Source organism: Lissotriton helveticus, chromosome 11 (assembly GCF_964261635.1).
Source record: "Lissotriton helveticus chromosome 11, aLisHel1.1, whole genome shotgun sequence".
Lineage (NCBI taxonomy): Eukaryota > Metazoa > Chordata > Amphibia > Caudata > Salamandridae > Lissotriton > Lissotriton helveticus.
In genome coordinates, this window is record NC_136072.1 from 886944148 (window position 1) to 886962886 (window position 18739).

General features: G+C 43.5%; 1 protein-coding gene across 2 annotated transcripts in view; it reads left to right on the forward strand.

The window, feature by feature from the left end:
* KSR2 (kinase suppressor of ras 2) overlaps positions 1 to 18739 on the forward strand; it is a 1667828-nt gene that overhangs the window by 417269 nt on the left and 1231820 nt on the right. For both annotated transcript variants that reach the window (XM_078667119.1, XM_078667120.1), the window contains exon 4: positions 8600 to 9107. In XM_078667119.1, the coding sequence (XP_078523245.1) occupies positions 8600 to 9107 (508 nt within the window). The remainder of the gene's footprint in view (positions 1 to 8599; positions 9108 to 18739) is intronic.

Consider the following 18739-nt stretch of genomic DNA (forward strand, 5'->3'; position numbering starts at 1 on the left):
GACATCCCCAGCCCACGGTAATCACCACAACACAGGGAAGTGTTACTGTCAATTTAGTATATATTAATTGTGTAAACATGAGGTAGTACAATAACCCAACACAACTGTACATTCTTTAGCAAATTCAGAAGGCTAAAGTTGCTTTATCAACATTGAAACCTGAGACTTCGACAGCGGCAAGCGTTCATATCTGATATTCAGTGTTCCTTGCGATTCTTGGAACTTGTAGGAACACCCTGTCAAATGATTTACAGTTGTACACAGGCACAACTTGTGTTAGGGTAAGTGAAATTTGTGATTTGAGGTTTCATGTTTTCAGGAGGTGATTTGATGATTTATAATTTCAAGAAATTGCCTAGGTCCCTTGTCTAAAGGAGGCATAAAAAGTGTATGCGAGGGTGGGATAAGAGGTGATATCAGACTGCATGGCCTCGGGGCAGCCCATATGACGCTGTGATGTGTTGAATTCAATAGTAGACGGCAGACTTGCTGTGCATGAACGGTAGATGCTGAGCTCTAAACCGGGGGTATAACACAGGCCCTTGCACCCTCTGTGGTGCAGGGGTTCCCCCAACTCTTCAGGGGGCCCCCAACCCTCCATGGCCAACATATTTCTGTGACATATGACAAACTCACCTCATCACTTTCAGCGATCAGCACTCTGAGGTGCCTCCAGCGTACTGTTTCATTGAAATGCCGCCCAGCCTCCGGGATGTGGGCTAATCGGCTGTGTATTGTGTTACTATCAGTCTGACTGTTGAGGGCCATCAGTGTATGGGTGGCCTGTTGGTCTTGGTTATTCCTGATTCTGCAATAAAAATATATTTAAAAAAAAATCACTTTCAGCGATCAGGGAGCATCATTTTGCATTACGCCACAGCTCTAAACACGATGGAGATGGCCGAAGGTGGCACACCGAGGCTACGTACGAGCATTAGATACAGGGAAGAGAGAAAGTAAGCACCAATCTGTAGAACACGCTGGGTATGGGAGCACATGGAGAGAAATAGTGCCTATCAGAGGGAAATGGTATTGCCCAAAGCTTGTTTTTTAACATAAAATCAGAGGCTTCGGTGGTCGTATCACTGAAAATACAGCATTAAAAAACAAGCATGGACGCATAAAATGTCATGCCTGGGTTACAGTGTTGTACACGGGGTGGACACAGCACCTTCTTGCGCAGACCCACTGCAGAGTTTTCATATAGAATCCACCTTCTGGAACATTACAACAAATGATCAAAAAAATTAACACGTTTGAATTTTAAATTAAGATGAGTTTTGGTTAGGCCAAATATCTGTGGCTTAAAGTCCAAGAGATCCACGCGTTCTAATCACCGCTTCCTCACTTGGTTTAGACCTGCAATGTTCCAACACATAAACTTTAAGTGAGAGATAACATAATCTTCCAACTGACACCTCCCCCCTTTACTCTGTCATTTTGACACGAATCATCTAAATATAAAATTCCTACTATTCTATGGCTATTTACCCCCGCCAATCCACCCCAAACATACCAGAAAAATAACTTAATTCTAACCTCTAGTGATAGCAGCCCCATGCTCAACCCAACTAAGCCCAGCCCCCTGTTCCAACAGAAAGGAATCATCCCCTTCCCCTGATGTCGTTGACTGACAGCTTACAGAGAGGTACCACCCACGCTCCCAGTTCCCCAAGCCCCCTACCCCCTGTCCTCCCGATCACCCTCAAACCCCAAAATGAAACCACCACCGTGTAAAAAAGAGAAAGAGAATATGGATTAACATAAAGGGAGGACTATAGAAAAGAAGTCCATACAATCAGCCAAAATGTCTCCTCAAAGCTCCTCTTCATTGTTGCTGCTCCCCGTCTGGAAACCAAGGGCCCCTCCCGCTCCCATGTCGGCCTGTGAGACGCACATCGAGTTAGGACTTGCTTTGCATCCATCTCTGTGTAAAAAAAGTACGACAAGCAATCTTTAAATAATCTGGCAGGATCCTGCAAAAATACTTGTGTACACACTGTTTTAAACGGGTCTTTCAGCTGGCGAAGCTGGCAACGCCGGTCCATTGTGGCCTTGCAGAGATCCGACTTACAGAATATAGACATTGAGTCCAGTTTGACAGAAGTAGCGGGACAGGCTTTAAGATATAACGCTTGTCAAAGCATAAAATTGCCAATAAATGCCAGGATTAGGTGAACTGCCCTGAAGCCGTTGTGGAGTGATGGGAGGTAGTCGATGCACCCGCTGGACCTGTGAATCCATATCCTAGTCAGACAGGTCAGGGAATGCCTGCTGGAATAAACTGACTATGTAGGCCCTGAGATCCGAGCATTCCCTTCCTTCGGGAACACTTAAGACCCTCAGAATGTTGCACTGCTGCCAGTTTTCCATGTGCTCGACCTTGGCCTGTGAGGCCGTTATTTGAGACTCTTGATTTTTAACAGATCCAGCAGCAGAAGTGCTACATTCTTACACAGCCTTGACCCGCTGCTGCAGATTGGAAACTTTTGATGAAAGTGAGGCAACCTTAGCAGTGACATCCATTAGTACCTGTATGAAATCAATGTTGTCGGCAGTGGCTTGAAGATAGAATTCTTTATCCTCCACTCTGTGGGTGGTTAAGGCCTGCATGATTTTAGTTAAAGCGGGTTCCTCGTAGTTATCATGTCTCAAATTGTGGTTTGGTGACCCAGCCATACAGTCCGATTGATTCACTTATGCTAGAATAGGAGACGAGGAAGCATGGACGGATTTATTGCGGGACCCACCAGAAATTCCTTTGTTACCTTCTGATTGAGCCAGGCCATGCCTTGCAGTCTCATAATCAACTCGGGAGAGTTAAGGTATCTCCCCCTCCTCAGGGGAGCAGACAGTGGGTCCAATCGGCTGTGAATAGACAATCTTGAGACTCTGGCTTTAAAATCACCCTTAGAAGCCACCCATCTATGTAGGGGGCTAGCACAGCCATTCTTTGCTCGAGTTGGGGCCACGTTCTTATTATGCTCCATGATAGTGAGACCAGATTTGGAGCCTCCCTGTCCTCATCCTCCTGTAGCCCCTCTGGCTTCTTTAAGTCCTTTCCCTCTTGAGGAGTTGTCTCCTTCAGGAGAACTGTCTAGTGCGGTTTTGGACTTGACTGCAACATTAGGCCCTGTTGATTCCAAAAGTTTATCTGTTTGTTCTAGATCAGATTCAGCAGGTTTAGCAGCATTCTAAGAGGCAGTCGATGTCCCGGGCTGTACCCCTCACGGCCCTGGTAGATCTACCTCCGAAATTATAACAGGCCCGTTCACTTTTGGATCTGAAGAAATTTGAAATACAGGAAGGGCCAGTATATCAGCTGCCTGGTTAAAGTCCACGCTGGCCGAGCCATTTATACTTTCCTGTGATATTGAGCTTATACAACTTGGCTCTAATTGTAAGCATATAGTTGTTGAGCACTTGGTAGCAAGAGGGCCCCGGGGGTAGCAGACAGTAAGTTGTAACTTGATGTCATCTTGGGGACAACATGCGCACGATCTACTAAGCCAGTGTAGTTGGAGCGTAAACCCTCTGTGTGTCCCTGGCCCTGATGCTAATTGTGTGAGGTAACATCACCAGTAGCAGGACTGGTTGAGGAAGCGCCCTAGGCTCTCCAATACCCCTGCTACTGACTTCAGTGTCTCGACCAGCTCATTTCCCAGAGTGGAGTTTGCAATCCTGATGGACTGGAGTACTCGCCAGCTCTCCCCGAGTGCAGCAGCCGAAGGATTGGTCTAGCTAGCTGAGAATCCTGCTGCCTCGGGTGCTTTTCCTGACCCCTCTGTGGGGTCAGTGACGCAAGGAGTCGCAGCTGCCTAAACTTCTCCACCCGTTGCTGCCGCCACAGGTACGCTGGCTCGGCTGCATCCCTTCTGCGCTACTAGCCGCTGAGGAGCCATACCCCGAGGAGGTGCAGACGAAGCAAGATCAAGATCTGTGGTAAGGCCGCGCTTGAAGCCGTAGAAGCTGTGGTAGACGAGCGGAGCCGCAAGACCCTACCTCACCACTCTGACAAGATAGATGTAACTGTGGACAGGTGCAGATCACAATCAGCAGATCTGCGTTTAAGAAGTAGGTAGGAACAGCATTCAATCAAGCACTGTTTCCAATAGGGTTGTTGTTAATCATTTGCTCGCCATCTGAGTGCCAGAGGTTGGGTGCCGGAGGGCTTGCGGGAAATGGTCTGGGTGGAGCTCTCCCTGGCGGAATCAATCCACCATCTTCCTTTCCCTATAAACATAGGTCCATGCTGAACCAAGCAGGGTTTGATGTCCTAGTCTGCACTTCCCAGTCAGTCTCTTGTTGAAGTCCAAGAACCTGCATGTTTCAGCATGGTAAACTCTGGCAGATTCTAAGGGGAGAAGAACAGTAGTACAGCTGTTGACCGCTGGGCATACATTCACCGTTTGTCTTGTTTACGGTCCCAATAACGATAACCCCGAAATGTTTTTATTTTCTAAGTACTGAACTATTAGGGTGGGACAGGGATTTGATTGTTATGGGGGAATTTAACTCCGTTATTGATCAGAAGATTGACACTACAAATAGAAAAACACTGGGTAGAATGCGTAGAACCCGAGTTTCTATCCTCAAGCTTATGCATATTCATCAACTTGACAATTTTTGGAGGACGCTCTGCCCTGCGCTGCCAGTGTTCTCATTTTATTCCAATCCACAAAAACAATATTCACTTATTGATATAATCCTTGCCAAGAGATCACTCTTGGAGAATGAACACATTGAAATCTGTCCTAAAGTAACATCTGATCATATCCCCCGGTGCTCACATTACCGAAGCAGAAGAATGTAAGGGATGCCCGTCGGTCTTTCTCATTCCCTCGGCATCTACTCAACAACCTCGAGTATCGTACCCACCTTAGAGCAGCGTTGGGTGAATATTTAGGAAATAATAAGGGCACTGCAGTGGCTCTCATAGTCTGAGACTGTATGAAATCTTTCATTAGAGGGACGACTCTGCAGTTTATTCTGGCCCAGAAAAGGGACTTATCCCAAGAGCTGGAAAAAAATTGACGTGATTATCTCGAATTAGAGTGACTGCATGCACAGGCAGTTGTGGTCAGGGTCTACAGCTTCTAGATAAATGGTCTATGTTGAATAGAAGGCTTATGGAGAAAATAGCTGTTAATTTTCATAAATATAAGGCAATGCAGTACGAATACAAGGAGAGGGTTGGTCAGCTATTGGCTTCACAGATATCAGACAGGAAGGCCAAATCGAATATTAAATCGATAAAGGGAGAGGGTGGGCTGCTTTACACTCAGCCTTTTTAGATAGTTGAGTTTTTTATACTAATCTTTATGGTGAATCAGTTTCAAATAAAAACAGGCTTCAAGACTTTCTGCAAGAGAGTCATCTTCCTCGACCCGACGCCGATGAATTAGTGATACTGCAAGGAGACATATTGCCAGCCGAGGTGGAGGGTGCAATTAAGGCCCTGCCTTCAGGTAAAGCCCCAGGTGAGGATACCATTCCATTAGAATTGTATAACGTTTTTGGGGATATTTTGGTACCAGAGCTTATGGAATTAACCACCTATATTTCTAATGGAGGACAAGCTCCAGCTTCTTGGAGTTTTTCTACTATCATTGTGTTTCCTAAGAAAAGAAAACTTTTGAAAGATAGAGGTTCCTATCATCTCATTTCTTTATTTAACTCTGACGCCAAAATATTTTCTAAAATCTTGACTGGGCGTCTGGCCCCTAATATACATCGGCTAGTTTCCATACAACAACACCGGTTTGTTCCCGGTAGAGACACTGCATCTCATATTAATACTGCCATAGCAGCCTTCGACGTATGAAGCAATTTAAAAATACAGATCAGTATGATCATGCTGGATGCCGAGAAGGCTTTTGACAGGGTAGCCTGGGAGGCACTTTGGGGGACAATGTCAGAATTCGGACTCAGACCCAGTTTATATCTCTAGTTCAGAAATTGTATAAAAATTTGCTTGTGCTCGTTAGGCTGAATGGCTTGTCATCTACTCAATTCCCTGTTTAAAGGGTGACTCGTCAGGGCTGTCCACTCTCCCCCCTGATTTTTGCACTTTACATCGAGCCCTTTATAAGACCCCTCTTGCAGAATGCGGAGATCGTTCATGTAAGGCTGAATAGTACAGATTTAAAGCTTACCGCATATGCGGACGATATTGCTGTTTATTCTGTCAATCCTGTCGAAGCGTTAATTCATATAACAGACGAAGCCAAGCAGTTTGGTTCCTTCTCTGTTTAAAAATTTAAATTAGCAAAACCCAGACCATCCTTAACTACTAGTCTAACATATTGTCAACATCTCTTGGGGTTACCAACACGGCTATATATTTAGGTATTTGTCTTAGCAGTCGGGTAGAGGAGCTAATCGCCCTGAAATATGAACCACTCTTTAACTCTGTCACCGTCAAATTACGCAGCAGGCATCAGCTCCCTCTTAGTATTATTGGCAGGTGCAATCTAATTAAAATGAATTTTTTGCATACGTTTTTATACCTTTTTCGCTCAATTCCCCTCTGGGTTCCAAACTCTTTTTTTAAGCATCTGGAAAGTGTTATGGGCAGTTTTATATGGGTTTATAGTCGTGCCAGAAGGGCACTCTCCCTCATTAAACTATTTTATAAATAAGGTGGCTTCAGGCTTCCAGACTTTAAGTTCTATTTCTGGGCTGCATTCGCTGGGTAGATGCGGAGCCTGCTGAACGGGCTGTCTATAGGATTCACCATTTATAAGAGCTCTGACCCCAACTACTACAAACAGGTTAAATTCCAGGTGATTAGGGATATAATCAGGATCTGGCGCAAGATTTGCAAGAAATATTCTTGGCCTTTACTGCATTGCCATACTGTTTTATTGGGAAATCCAATTTTGCCCGATATATTCCAGGATTTTGTCAGAAGAATTTGTCAGTCCTCGGGTATTAACAGGCTTGGCCAACTATACAATAATCATGGTTTTTGGTCATTTATTGAACTTAGAGATGAGTTTGGGCTTCCACGTAACTCTTTTTTAAAATATCTTCAGATAAGAGATTACTTTTTACATGGGCAAAGAGTATTAACTGCATCATATAAATCTGAAATATTGACGGGCATATACAGGAATTCTGGTAGAGGCGTCATTGGTGCATTATATCTGACGCATGTAATATACAAATACTCCAGGGAAGGAACACGACACAAGGTGGTGGAACATATAACGCTAAGCAACCATACAGAAACAAGCTTTTCTGACGGACAGACACTTTAACTAATAGGCCAAAGCCCATAGAAATGAGTACAACATGCCTCGCAGAGCAGTGCATGCGCACTGCTAGGCTCGACCTTAAAAATTGATTTACAAAGGGTATCTTAAATGGCACTGTATTAATGACCAAATAATGCAGTTTTTAATTACACCTCGACATCAGTTAGGTGTATCACAATGGTCTACAAAGTTGCTTACGTTATTTGTTCTTACAACTTTTGCAAAGGTCTATAAAAAAGTTCTTGCTTTTCGGTAATTTCGACATTTTTCACTTTGAGGCAGGTGTGTGAAGGTCCTGACATTTGTGAAAAATAGTGTGGTAATGTCGTTTTTTAATTCTTTAAAAAAAACGTAATCTACAGAGGATATATAAAGTGCTATAACATTAAGGCCCTGATTACGAGTATGCTTATACATTTGAAGTCTATTTTTGTTCAGGGATTATCTTTACCTTCTACAATTTTCCCCAGGTACATTTTGGCAGGTCTATCTTTTTTAATTTTACCCAGGGGCATAAGGCCCAATAAATTCCTGTAATTATGGCAGAACACACCAGTTAGGCATCTATTTCCCCATGTTCTGCGGGAAAACTCAGGATATGGGTATTTTTCTGCACCCGGTACATACCTTACTCCAAGTGCTGATATTTACCAGCTGCAGGAGAAATCTTACCTCTTGTTGGGCACTCAGAATTGGGCCTTTCGTGTTCTCTTTCTTTGCAGTTCCATTGTGCATAGAAAAGCTCTGTAGAAGATAAACTTGTAGGGCAAATTTGCATCACTTTCCCAGCATGAAATTATGATGCAAATATGAAAGTAGTGTGAATCGCCTTCTCAGGGCATACTTGGCATCATTGAATTTAATAAGCATGAAAGTTATATTGAATATCAGGGAAAACAACTCATTGCATTATAGTAGACAAATCTTTCCTTACCATTACATAAGACGCTAATTTAAGGTTATAAAATTGTTAGTTTAAATGTCACACCATGGAAAAGTCACATATGTTATTATTAATTATTATGATGTGCCCTTTCATTTTTCTTTTGAACTTCTAAAAAGAAACACTATTCACAACCTGAAAAAGCTGCAATTTGCAAAATGCAGGTATTACTCAATAGACCAGAAGCATTCAGGCTAAGTATTTATTCTTTGCTAATTAATCACACATAACAAAGGTAATGTTGTGATTCGTTTCATGCTCCACAAGTAAATTACATATGATTGTATGCTTCTTCCTAAATACGTACACCAATGCCAATCGCTATTAAGTTTGAGTTTATTTGAATGCATATTTTGTGAAGTGCAGTTGTTCCTAATTAACTTTTTCTTCAACACAGGAAGCAGCTTATCCAAGCAAGACTGGGCCATCCAATGGCCGGCGATAGAACCAGGCAAAGAGAACACCCTTGTGTGCCACACAGAAAGTACTCAGTGGATCCGCACCCACCTGTCCCAGAGCCCTAAGGTCCAATCTAAGTGCATTCAGCATTATTGCCACCTGGCATCTCCTCTTGCACCAGTGTTCACACATGTGGACAGACTGACTGTAGAAGGCTACCCTGGACTGTGTCAACACCTGGAAGCCGGGCATCGCTCCTTACCCCCATCACCCCGCCAGCGGCATGCTGCACATACTCCTCCAAGAACCCCCAACATCATAACAACAATGACCCCGTTAGGGACACCCCCACCAGTGAGGCGAAGGAACAAACCAAAACCACCTGGAACACCACCTCCATCGTCTCGCAAACTGATACACCTCATTCCTGGCTTCACTGCCTTGCACCGGAGTAAATCCCACGAGTTCCAGGTGGGGCACCGCGTTGATGAAGCTCACACTCCAAAGTAAGTGATCTCAGCAGGAAGCTGGGGTGGGAGGAATGCTTGCAGGCTATTTGCCTAGTTTACATTAAATACCTACTATTATATGTTAATATACTCTGTGCTCCCTAAATGTATCTGTTATATATACATTATTAGGTGTAATCAGAGTCTGGTGACACAAAGTGCCACGTTTGCTGCATGTTGTGCTTGCAGTGGTGGAGTCAAGAGCAGGGACATCATCTCTTGGCATAAATCTTTGAGATATGCTTTACATATTTTTAACCCACGGGAACAGCTCTTGTTTATGATAATTACATGCAATACAGGGACTCAAGGATCAAAATTAATTATACAATTATTTCATTGCCAGAGATAGTGAGGAGTGTTACAGATAAGTAAAAAATGGTGTCTATATGTCAGACGTCTTCTCTGAAGTGTGAAAGGATATTATATGTGTTAACATCACCCAGCATCTTCACCTGACTTTTTAGGTGCCCTTTTTCATTATGCATTGCTCTGACATTGGTGGGTTCTTTCTGGCAAATGGTATGCAGTATACAAACTAGAGGCCATCACTTTGCAGGACCTCAATTGTGTTCTAGTATGAACAATAGATTTGTGTATAGTTCGCTGCAGCGACCTGTCCATAAGGATGGAGAGGCCATGTCACTGCTCCTTGTCTGCATAAAGAGTGTCTGTCAGACTGAGCAAATGTCAGCCTGACAGACACTGTTTATTTTCAGGTCAGGCAGCCAGGAGCTAGAATGAGCTAAATGTGCAGGCTTCTGGCTGCCTGAGCTGAGCTTTGCTGGGCTGAGTATGTCACAGCGCCTGTGGTTGTGTCCTCCTCAGTTTTGCAAAGGTCCTCGAGGCCCACCCCGTCGTGATGAGGGGTAGCCTCAGTGATAGCCTCGTACCTGTGCCCTTCCGTTTTAAGCCCTGTAGTGCTGAAGTGCCCAGGGCAAAGGGTCTATCCCTGACACCTGTCACAGAGTGGGTGGGGTCAGCAGTCTCTCTGACCCCATCCTACTCTGTGACGGAGTAGGTGCATATGCCTCCCCAATTGGCTGGCCTAGGTTCAGCCAATGAGGGGAAGCAGCAGTTCCAACCTTCTTGGTACTTCCAAAGCTTCCCTCCCCGAGAGCGTCAGCACTTAAGTGTTTTGTTTTACTTGATTAGTGTGTGCATGAAAGTGTATTTGTTTGTGACAGAGTGTTGTGAATATGTGTGTGTGTGCATGTCTGCATGTGAATGCTTTGGTCTAAGTGAGTGTGCATATGTGTGTGGGCCCCCGCCCCTTGTAAGCTGTACTTCACCGGCCGCCCTGATAGTTCTACCCTACAAATTGAATTAATTGAGTGTGTTTGTTCACAATGAGTCTGTTACCCAGTGGATCTTTGGATTGCAAGTGTCTTCCTCCATTCAAAGTGCATTGAATTTGTGGGAAACTAAGCATATTCCCATTTCTCCATTGGTTTTTTGTTAAACTCCTAAATTACTTCATCTATCTTTTTGGTGTGGTGGTACCCTCCCTCAGTGTCTGATACCCAGACCCTAATGTTGATAGTTTTAATGGTCTGATTTTGTCGATTTGTATGGGGAAGATAGAAGAGAGAATCTCAACTTCAAAAAATTGCAGTCACATAGAACAAGTACTCTTGACAAGGAAGACCCGAGGCTGACCTTCAGTCACATTGCCGTTATTGTATTGCCTTTTCTGAAAGAAGGGAAACCGATGAGCTCGCTGCACTTCGCGATCCCAATTCCAGTCAGTATGCTCTGGGAAAGAGTCTTGCAGTAGCTTGACAATGAACTGCGTGGGGTCTTCCCCCTCCTTTCCTTCTGGAATCCCCAGCAGGCGCAGGTTATTTCGGCGTTGCCGGTTTTCATGCTCCTCCATTTTCACCATCAGATCCGTAAGGCATGCGGAGTTGGAATCAGTTGCCTGTTTGGTTGCCACTGCTTTGGTTTCCAGTTATTCCGTCCTAGTCTCGACCATGCCCACTCGCTCGCTGATATCTGTACACGTTTTATTCAGCCGTCTGAGACCGCCCTGTAATTTCTTTGCTGCGTTCTTGGCTGCTCGATTCTCACCTCTCACCTCCTCCTGGAAGTCTTTAATCGAGGTGAGTATGGCGGCAAGTGAGGGCTCCATTGACTCATTAACTTTGGTTTGTAGCTTTCTTGGGCTACGCCACTGTGTTTGTGATTGCGATTGGATCGGTTCATCTTCTTCTAGATGATAGGACATCTGCGAATCCGAATAGTCCCATTTAAGCTGACTTCTCCGTTTGATCTTATTCCTTGATTTTTTAGGGCGGACGACCGTGCCAGTATTATAACGGGAGGCCTCACTTTCCTCTTCGCTAGCACTGTTAGTATTGTCTTCATCTTCTTCCATCTCCCCTTCCCCTGATGAGCTCGGGGTACTATCTGAGACCGAGTAAAAATCCTCCTGACCAATCTCTGGAGTCCAAGGGGCATTGGTGCCAGAAGGGACTTCCAGGCCTCGGATGACTGCTTCCGTCCCTGTGGGGAGGTCCCTGGTATTGAGGTTCTCAGAAGGTGTACATAGGGTGTTACCGATATTTCCTTCATTTGATTCCAGGTGTTCACTCTCAGTGGGAAGTGGGGTTAAGAGAGGATTGGGGGGCTCAGAAGAGCCAAGTGCGTGGTCATGTTCTTCGGCTGGGGTGTGTGGTGAGAGAGAGGGCTCGGCTGAGCTGTGCTGATTGACCGGTAGGCTGGGGGGCATCCAGGCTGGGGGGGGCTTTACAGGCATCCAGACCGCCAGCAGGGGTTTGACTGATGTTGCCACTAGCACTGTCCTGCTGAGAAGAGGCATCAGCTATATTAAGACTTTGCGTTTCTCTTGTGCTGCTTTTAGCAATGGCAACCTGATCTTTAGCCACTAAGAAGATCTTAGCAGGAAGAGGGTGTGTTGGGCCAGCATCTTTACTGTCTTTAATATCTTTATTAAAAGCCCCTGCCCCTGTCTGACCAGTGTATTTTTTTCCCCACTGACCTGTTTAGGCTTGGTCTTGGTCTCGCCTGTGTCTTCTCCTGCAGAGGGATCCTTCCCTGCAATGGGTGTCTTTGCCTTTAGGCCTTTCTTAATTCCGCAGTGACTCATTCTTTTCGCTCTGCTGCCCTCGTCGAATCTAAGTCTCTCTGATATTCGGCACTGCCCCCAGAGTCCGCACAACGCCGTCAGCACCACTTCCGCCAGGGGCAAAGAACCCAGAACTCGAAGGCACACCGCCCTCCACTCAACACAGCACCCCGCCGCCCGTCCGCCCAAGCGCTCGCTGGGCTTCCGTCTCCTGTGTCCGCAGTACACGCAAACCGCGTGTAATGGTAAGTCCTGCAATGTAGCTGCCGAGAAAACCCTCAAGTCCGCAGGCAGTCCTCCTTCCCCAAACACCTCTCCACCGTCTCGATAAGTGCCCTGAGCGGCCCGTCAGCTCCGAGCAGGTCCCGCAGCGTCCTCCGCTGCCTCGAGATTCTGTGCACCTGGGATCCCAGCATCACTAATGCGTGCGCAGGGCAGGTAGCCGATCACTCGAGGTCCGGTGGCTGGCGTGAACAAGTACTCTTGAGAAGTGAATATTGGCCGACCCACACACATTTTTAAGGTTATTCGCTTGTGCTTTTACCTGGTTTATCCAGGCAAGCATACATTGTTATAAAGGCTGTGTGGAAGCCTGCTCTATTTTTAGATCCCACATCTGTCCAGGAATCCCTTCAGACTCTCTAGTGCCTTCTCAACAGATGTCACCTTATTTTCAAAACAAATCTTAGGGCCTGATTCAGATCTTATTGGACGGGTTACACTGTCACAACGGTGACAGATATCCCGTCCACCGAAATATAAATCCCATAGGATATAATGGGATTTATATTTCGGCGGACTATATAGCTGTGCCCGTTGTGATGGAGTAACCCGTCCACCAAGATCTAAATCAGGCCCTTCACCTTGCACTGAAGATCCTCCAAAGCTTCTGTTTTCAAAAGCTCCCACTGGTCTTGCTTCAGTCATGATTCCTCCTTATCATTGATTGGATTGGGAAACCTAGGGTAAAAATATACTTAATTTGTCCTCTTCTGCTTTGCTTTAGCTTTCCTGGACGGCATCTGTAGCTTAGGGCCTTAAAGCCCTCAATGGTGCACCACAAACTGTCAGTGCGGGACCAATATCTGGAAATGTTTCAGGGCCAGAGTGATTTGGATCCTGCTTTTCCTCGCTCTTCAGGCTGTTTCAGGGAAAGATCTTCAGTTGGGGGAATATCCAAGTGTTCATGTGCCATTCCATGGTTCTGGCCTATGCTTTTCTTCTATGCAGTGCCATCCTTATGCTATGGGGCCCTGGTCAGCAGCCCAATTTGGGACTTTTTTGTAACACTAAGGTATTAGAGGATGGTAGAAATTGCACATCGGTGTGCCACAACATCGCATCTATATTCCCAGGTAGGCACTAAGGAGTCTTAGTTTTGTTTAATTATCTGCAGCTCACAGTGGGTTACATTTCAGTTTTTCAGAAACCATTTCTATTATCGTGAAAGCCAATTAGGAAGATATACAGCCAGATTCATCATACTAAAATCGGCTCGCAAAGGGCCAGATTCTGAGAATCTGGCCCTTTGCGAGTGCAATTTTTGCATTTGGGATTCATCATCCCAATTGCAAAAATCGCTAATTGCGAAATCGCATATTTGCGAGGAATTGCATTTAAGGAATCTCTATTTGAGATTCCTTAAATGCAATTCATCAACCATTTTCAATTTGCGAATTCGCAATTTCTGGCCGCTATTTACCACAAAGTCAGACTTCGTGGTAAATACCGAAAACTCAGAAAAATGCACTTTAGTGCATTTTTCTGAGTGGTATGTTACACACACACATGTCCTTTGGACATGAGTGTGCACAACATCTGGCTACATTTGCTTTTCAGGGGTGCTACAGGGTGTCCTTTGGACACCCCTGGCACCCTTGAAATCGCATACTTATTTGCGATTAGCAAATTGCTAATCGCAAATAAGGAATAACTCCCCATTCATTCCTATGGGCCTTAGGCCCATAGGAATGAATGGGGAGTTATTCCTTATTTGCGATTAGCAATTTGCTAATCGCAAATAAGGAAGATGTAGGAATCGCAATATTTTTTGCAATTCCTACATGAATCCCGTTTTGCAAGTCCTTAATAGCGATTCCTTATTAATCGCTATTAAGGACTCGCAAAACTGGATAATGATGAATCTAGCTGTTAATGTCCTCTGCTCCAGTTATAGAGAACAAAATCTCTAACTTTAAAAATTGAACTGTCAGCTGTGTATCAGTGGATGTATGTGAGGGGTGTTTGCACTGCTGCTTTCTGTGCTGATCCCCTGTTCTGCATGTGAGTGAAGCTTATACTGGCTCATCTCTGCGCTACCTGTTCTCTTTCTGGTAAGCGTATTGTTTTCTGCCTGTGTTGTAACTTTTTGAATGTGATTGATGCCTTCCACACGTTTGTCTGGTCTGCGCATTAGGGAAGAGTCATCTTACTCTCCTTGTTTACTGTGTGAAGGAAGATTGCTCCTCTGCCCCCATGTTCTGTCCTTGACCTCTGCAGAATCTTCAGCTTCTACTGCCTGTATTATTCCTGATGTTCGGTCTGTGAAAAAAGCTTGCACTGAGTCTACCTGCCATGAGTATGAGAGACACTTTGACTTCTCCTCTAAGACCATGACTGTTCTTTGTATGAGGAAGGCTTGCACTGCTGTGGTCCACATAGTGTATTTGTATTCGTGATATAAACTTGCACTGCTGCTTGATGTAACGTGCTTGTTTGTGTGTGGCGGGAGCTTGCACAGATGCAGACTGACCTTTAAGAAACTGGAATAACAAGCTAGTGGTTTATATTTTATTGAGCATTCTTCTAGGCAGTAGGATTTTTAAGAATTAGTTTTACTCTGATACATGTGACAAGTGTGCCAAATGTTTCTTATCTGGAGACTGACAAGACCTTTTTAGCCAGAGGGGTATTGTTACTTTCTGGAACCTTGGTATACAAGTTCTCAGGTACTCAAAGGATGGATTTACTTCTAGGGGGTTGTACCATTCTATTAATAAAGGGAAAACTTTGAACATTTGTTTTAATATGAGGGATACCTGTTGTTTGTAAAGCTGTGTAATTAATGTAACCAGGTGGATTGTTTTGTGTTACAATTTGAGACCTTAGCCCGAGGGATAGATTTACTGTCTGAAATCAGAGCTTTGACAGCTGCGTTTGAATATATTTTTCTGTGTGAGGCTGTAACGTGTAATACCTGTATTACCTGAGAGGTAGGTTTATTGTTTTAACTGTTAGCCTAAATGATCTCTTAATCACAAGTATGCCAAATGATATCACCCCCGGGGATAATCTGATGATCCTTTAAACTCTATATAATCTGTAATCTTAAGGGTTGTTTTGCTGTAAGAGTTCTGTAGTTCTGCCACAACCCTCAAAGTGTAGGTTCTGTTCTGTGAAAGGGGTAGCTCAGAGACCGAAGGTTGCAAAATCCGCGTAATCCAAGTGATAGATTTGATATCATATTTCTGAGCCTCTACGAAATGTGGAACTAAAGGTGTAGCTTGCATGGGCAAGCTGATGGACAGGATGGCTATTCAAAGAAAGAACTCGTCATTTCTATGTGAACTGTGGAACAGCTATGCTTTAATAGGCCTTAGCCAGGATGGCTTCTCTATCCTAAGAGATATCTCTGCTGTCTATAGCCTGACCATGTAAGATCTCTGTAACATAAAGAATAATACTACTGTCAGCCAATTTACCCAGTATGTGCTGTGTGTCCAGGTGATAGTCTTTCTACCAGCTGGCAAGCCTCTCGGTAAACTGACGATTAGATTTGCTGGCATTGGCCTGAACTTGTGAAATATGTGTAGACTGTGGAATAGCTCTAATGCATGTTCCTGATCCAGTGTGGGCTCTGTAACCTGAAGGGTAGATTTGCTGTAGCAAGTCTCCGCTTTTGAGGTCTTTTTAACAAGATGAATAACTGTGTGTTTAGAGAGCTGTGCCTTTATGATCTTTGTAACTAAAATATCTCTCTGGTGTTAAAGCAATGAAGCTTTATGATCTGTCCAACTTTGGGGTTTGGGTCCTGTCAGATGCTTGAGTCTGGAAGCCCTCGGTAACCTGAATTATAGTTCTACTTCCAAAGGTGTGAGCCTGTTTTATCCAAGGCCGGACCGAGAAACAAAAAAAAGACTTGGCAAGAATGTCCATACACGCGTCGCTCCCTTCCACCTCCCACATGTATCCATTGTTGTATTTCTTTCTTTCCTCTCTCTTTCACTTTCCATTCTGTGTTTCTCTTTCCTTCCACTCCTTTTCTCTTACCCATTTCTCTTTCCTTACTCTCTTTCTCTCTCTTGTTGCTTATGGCCCTTCTGTAAGTCTGCACGCAGGTTGCTTAAGAGAGTGGGAGAGGGGACAACCGCAGCTGTGGGTCTCAAAAACTTGCCTCAATGCGCTGCAGCTTCATGGGGAAATGTCTGATGACACTCATGGCCAGTCCAGCACTGGTAATATCTGTTTGACATAAGAGATGGATTTTCTATCAAGTGCATAAACATACAATATACATTAAAGTCAAAGTCCTTGCTATTTCTGCTTTTCGGCCCCCTCACAGCCAACATTTATTCTTGTGCTTATTATCATTTAAGTATATTTTATGATCCTCATTTCATTTGTGTGTATTCCACTATAATTATGCTTTTGTAATATGCTGATTATGTATCAATAGTTTATAGGTCATATATTCATAAAATAGGAAGCTTAGAGAGAAACAAGGTAGCCTTAGACAAGTTTGCAATGGAATTCACACATCTCTATTCGCATCTTATGTCACAAACCACAGTTCTCATCATAATGCTGAGAAATATTATGTATTTCTGTGTGATAGCCTTTTGGGAAAAGACTGGCTTCAGCCTTCCAGTATAAGCTTCTATATGGCAAACAGTGTGGATAGAGGTCACATCCTTGATGTGCTATCAGACTCTTTTGAGAACATTTGCAAAATATCCTTGCTTGCTGATTAACGGCAGAATGAAAAAATATAACGACAATGAGCAGGTAGTTAGTCAGTATTAACTTTATTCAATTTTCTCATAAAATCTTAAAAGTACATATGGTATAATACAGTAAAATCAAGTAGAAAGAGAAAACTTAAATCATCTGCCCCAACAATCTAATTACATAAATCTAAAATCAATCTTAAAGTGAACACATGCTAAAATTAAGGCAAAATGTATATGCGCTAACAGAAACTAATTTTTGGTTTTGACTGAATTGTCAATCAATTCAAACTTTATTTCGGCAAATGCTGCCATAAAAGCACAATAATACAACATTTCCAAGTACAACAACATCATAAAATGGTATAATGTAGTTTAAAAACAAGTCAATAGTTGCTCTCTAGCATTTAAACCCTTAGTAACAAGAAGATGACAATATAGGGAAGGTTGCGCCCCCTCTAGAGGTTAGCCACTAGGGACAAATAGGCATAATCAGACATCTCAAATGAGGTCAGTTTTTAGCAGCAAATTTGAAAATAACATCATAAAATACAATGAATTAAAAAATATAAATAAGCTAAAAAGCAAGGTGAAAATAGGTAGTCATCAATTGATACCATTTAAAATCAGGAAATTGATCATGAATAAAACAACACCATCTCAGTTCTTTGTCCCAGCTCCTCACTAAACATCCACGTTTGCACCACATTGCAAAAAGACACTTTGCTATAGCAACAACAACAACCGGGTGCGTATCATACTTTAGCAATCTAAAAACCTCTCTATAGTTTCTTATTCCTAAATTCTTGCATAATTGGAGAATCCATTTGGATCTAGCCATGTGGTATGCAGGGCAAAAAAAGATCACATGGATCTCCATCTCTTCTGACTCTTTGCACCCGGGACATAATAATTTATTGGCACCCACCCAATTGTTAGTAAATGCTTTTAAAAAACGCTGTACTAATGCTGAATATACACACTAGAAAAAAATCATACTGAAACCAATCTCAAATGTCCAGGGAACTTTTAACGCACATGAAATAACCTAGAAAGAAAAATGGAGACCATATAGCATATTTTAGGTCTTTGCAGCAATTGTAAGTACAGGAATGCCGGTCTCAATTGTCTAAAATGTGACTGTAAAAGTAATGGGTGAATTTCACTGTGTCGTAGAGCATTGAATCTGGGGCAAATCATGACGATATTTAAAGTGTCTGACAAAGAGGTGTTATCGCTAGTACAGGCTTGTAACTCAGATACTTTAGTTCATCAACCATTAGGAGTCAACAACTGATGGGGCAAGTTCAAGCTAAAATAGGTTAACAATCTACAATGACCGCTAGTCTTCCCCAGTTCAAATATGATTCCCCATAACCATTTTGACCATAACAAGATAGCTCTCTTTCAGCTGCCCCCCTAGAGAGAAAGGCCTGCTTCAATCATACTATGCCCCCCTACACCATCTGTCATCAAAAAGTTCAGGACGACCCAAAGCAGTAAAAATGCTTTTAATAAATGATAGAAATAGAGAAAATTGTACCTAGGCCTCTAGTTGTTTCTGCACATTATTTGTGTGAAACAAGATAAACACA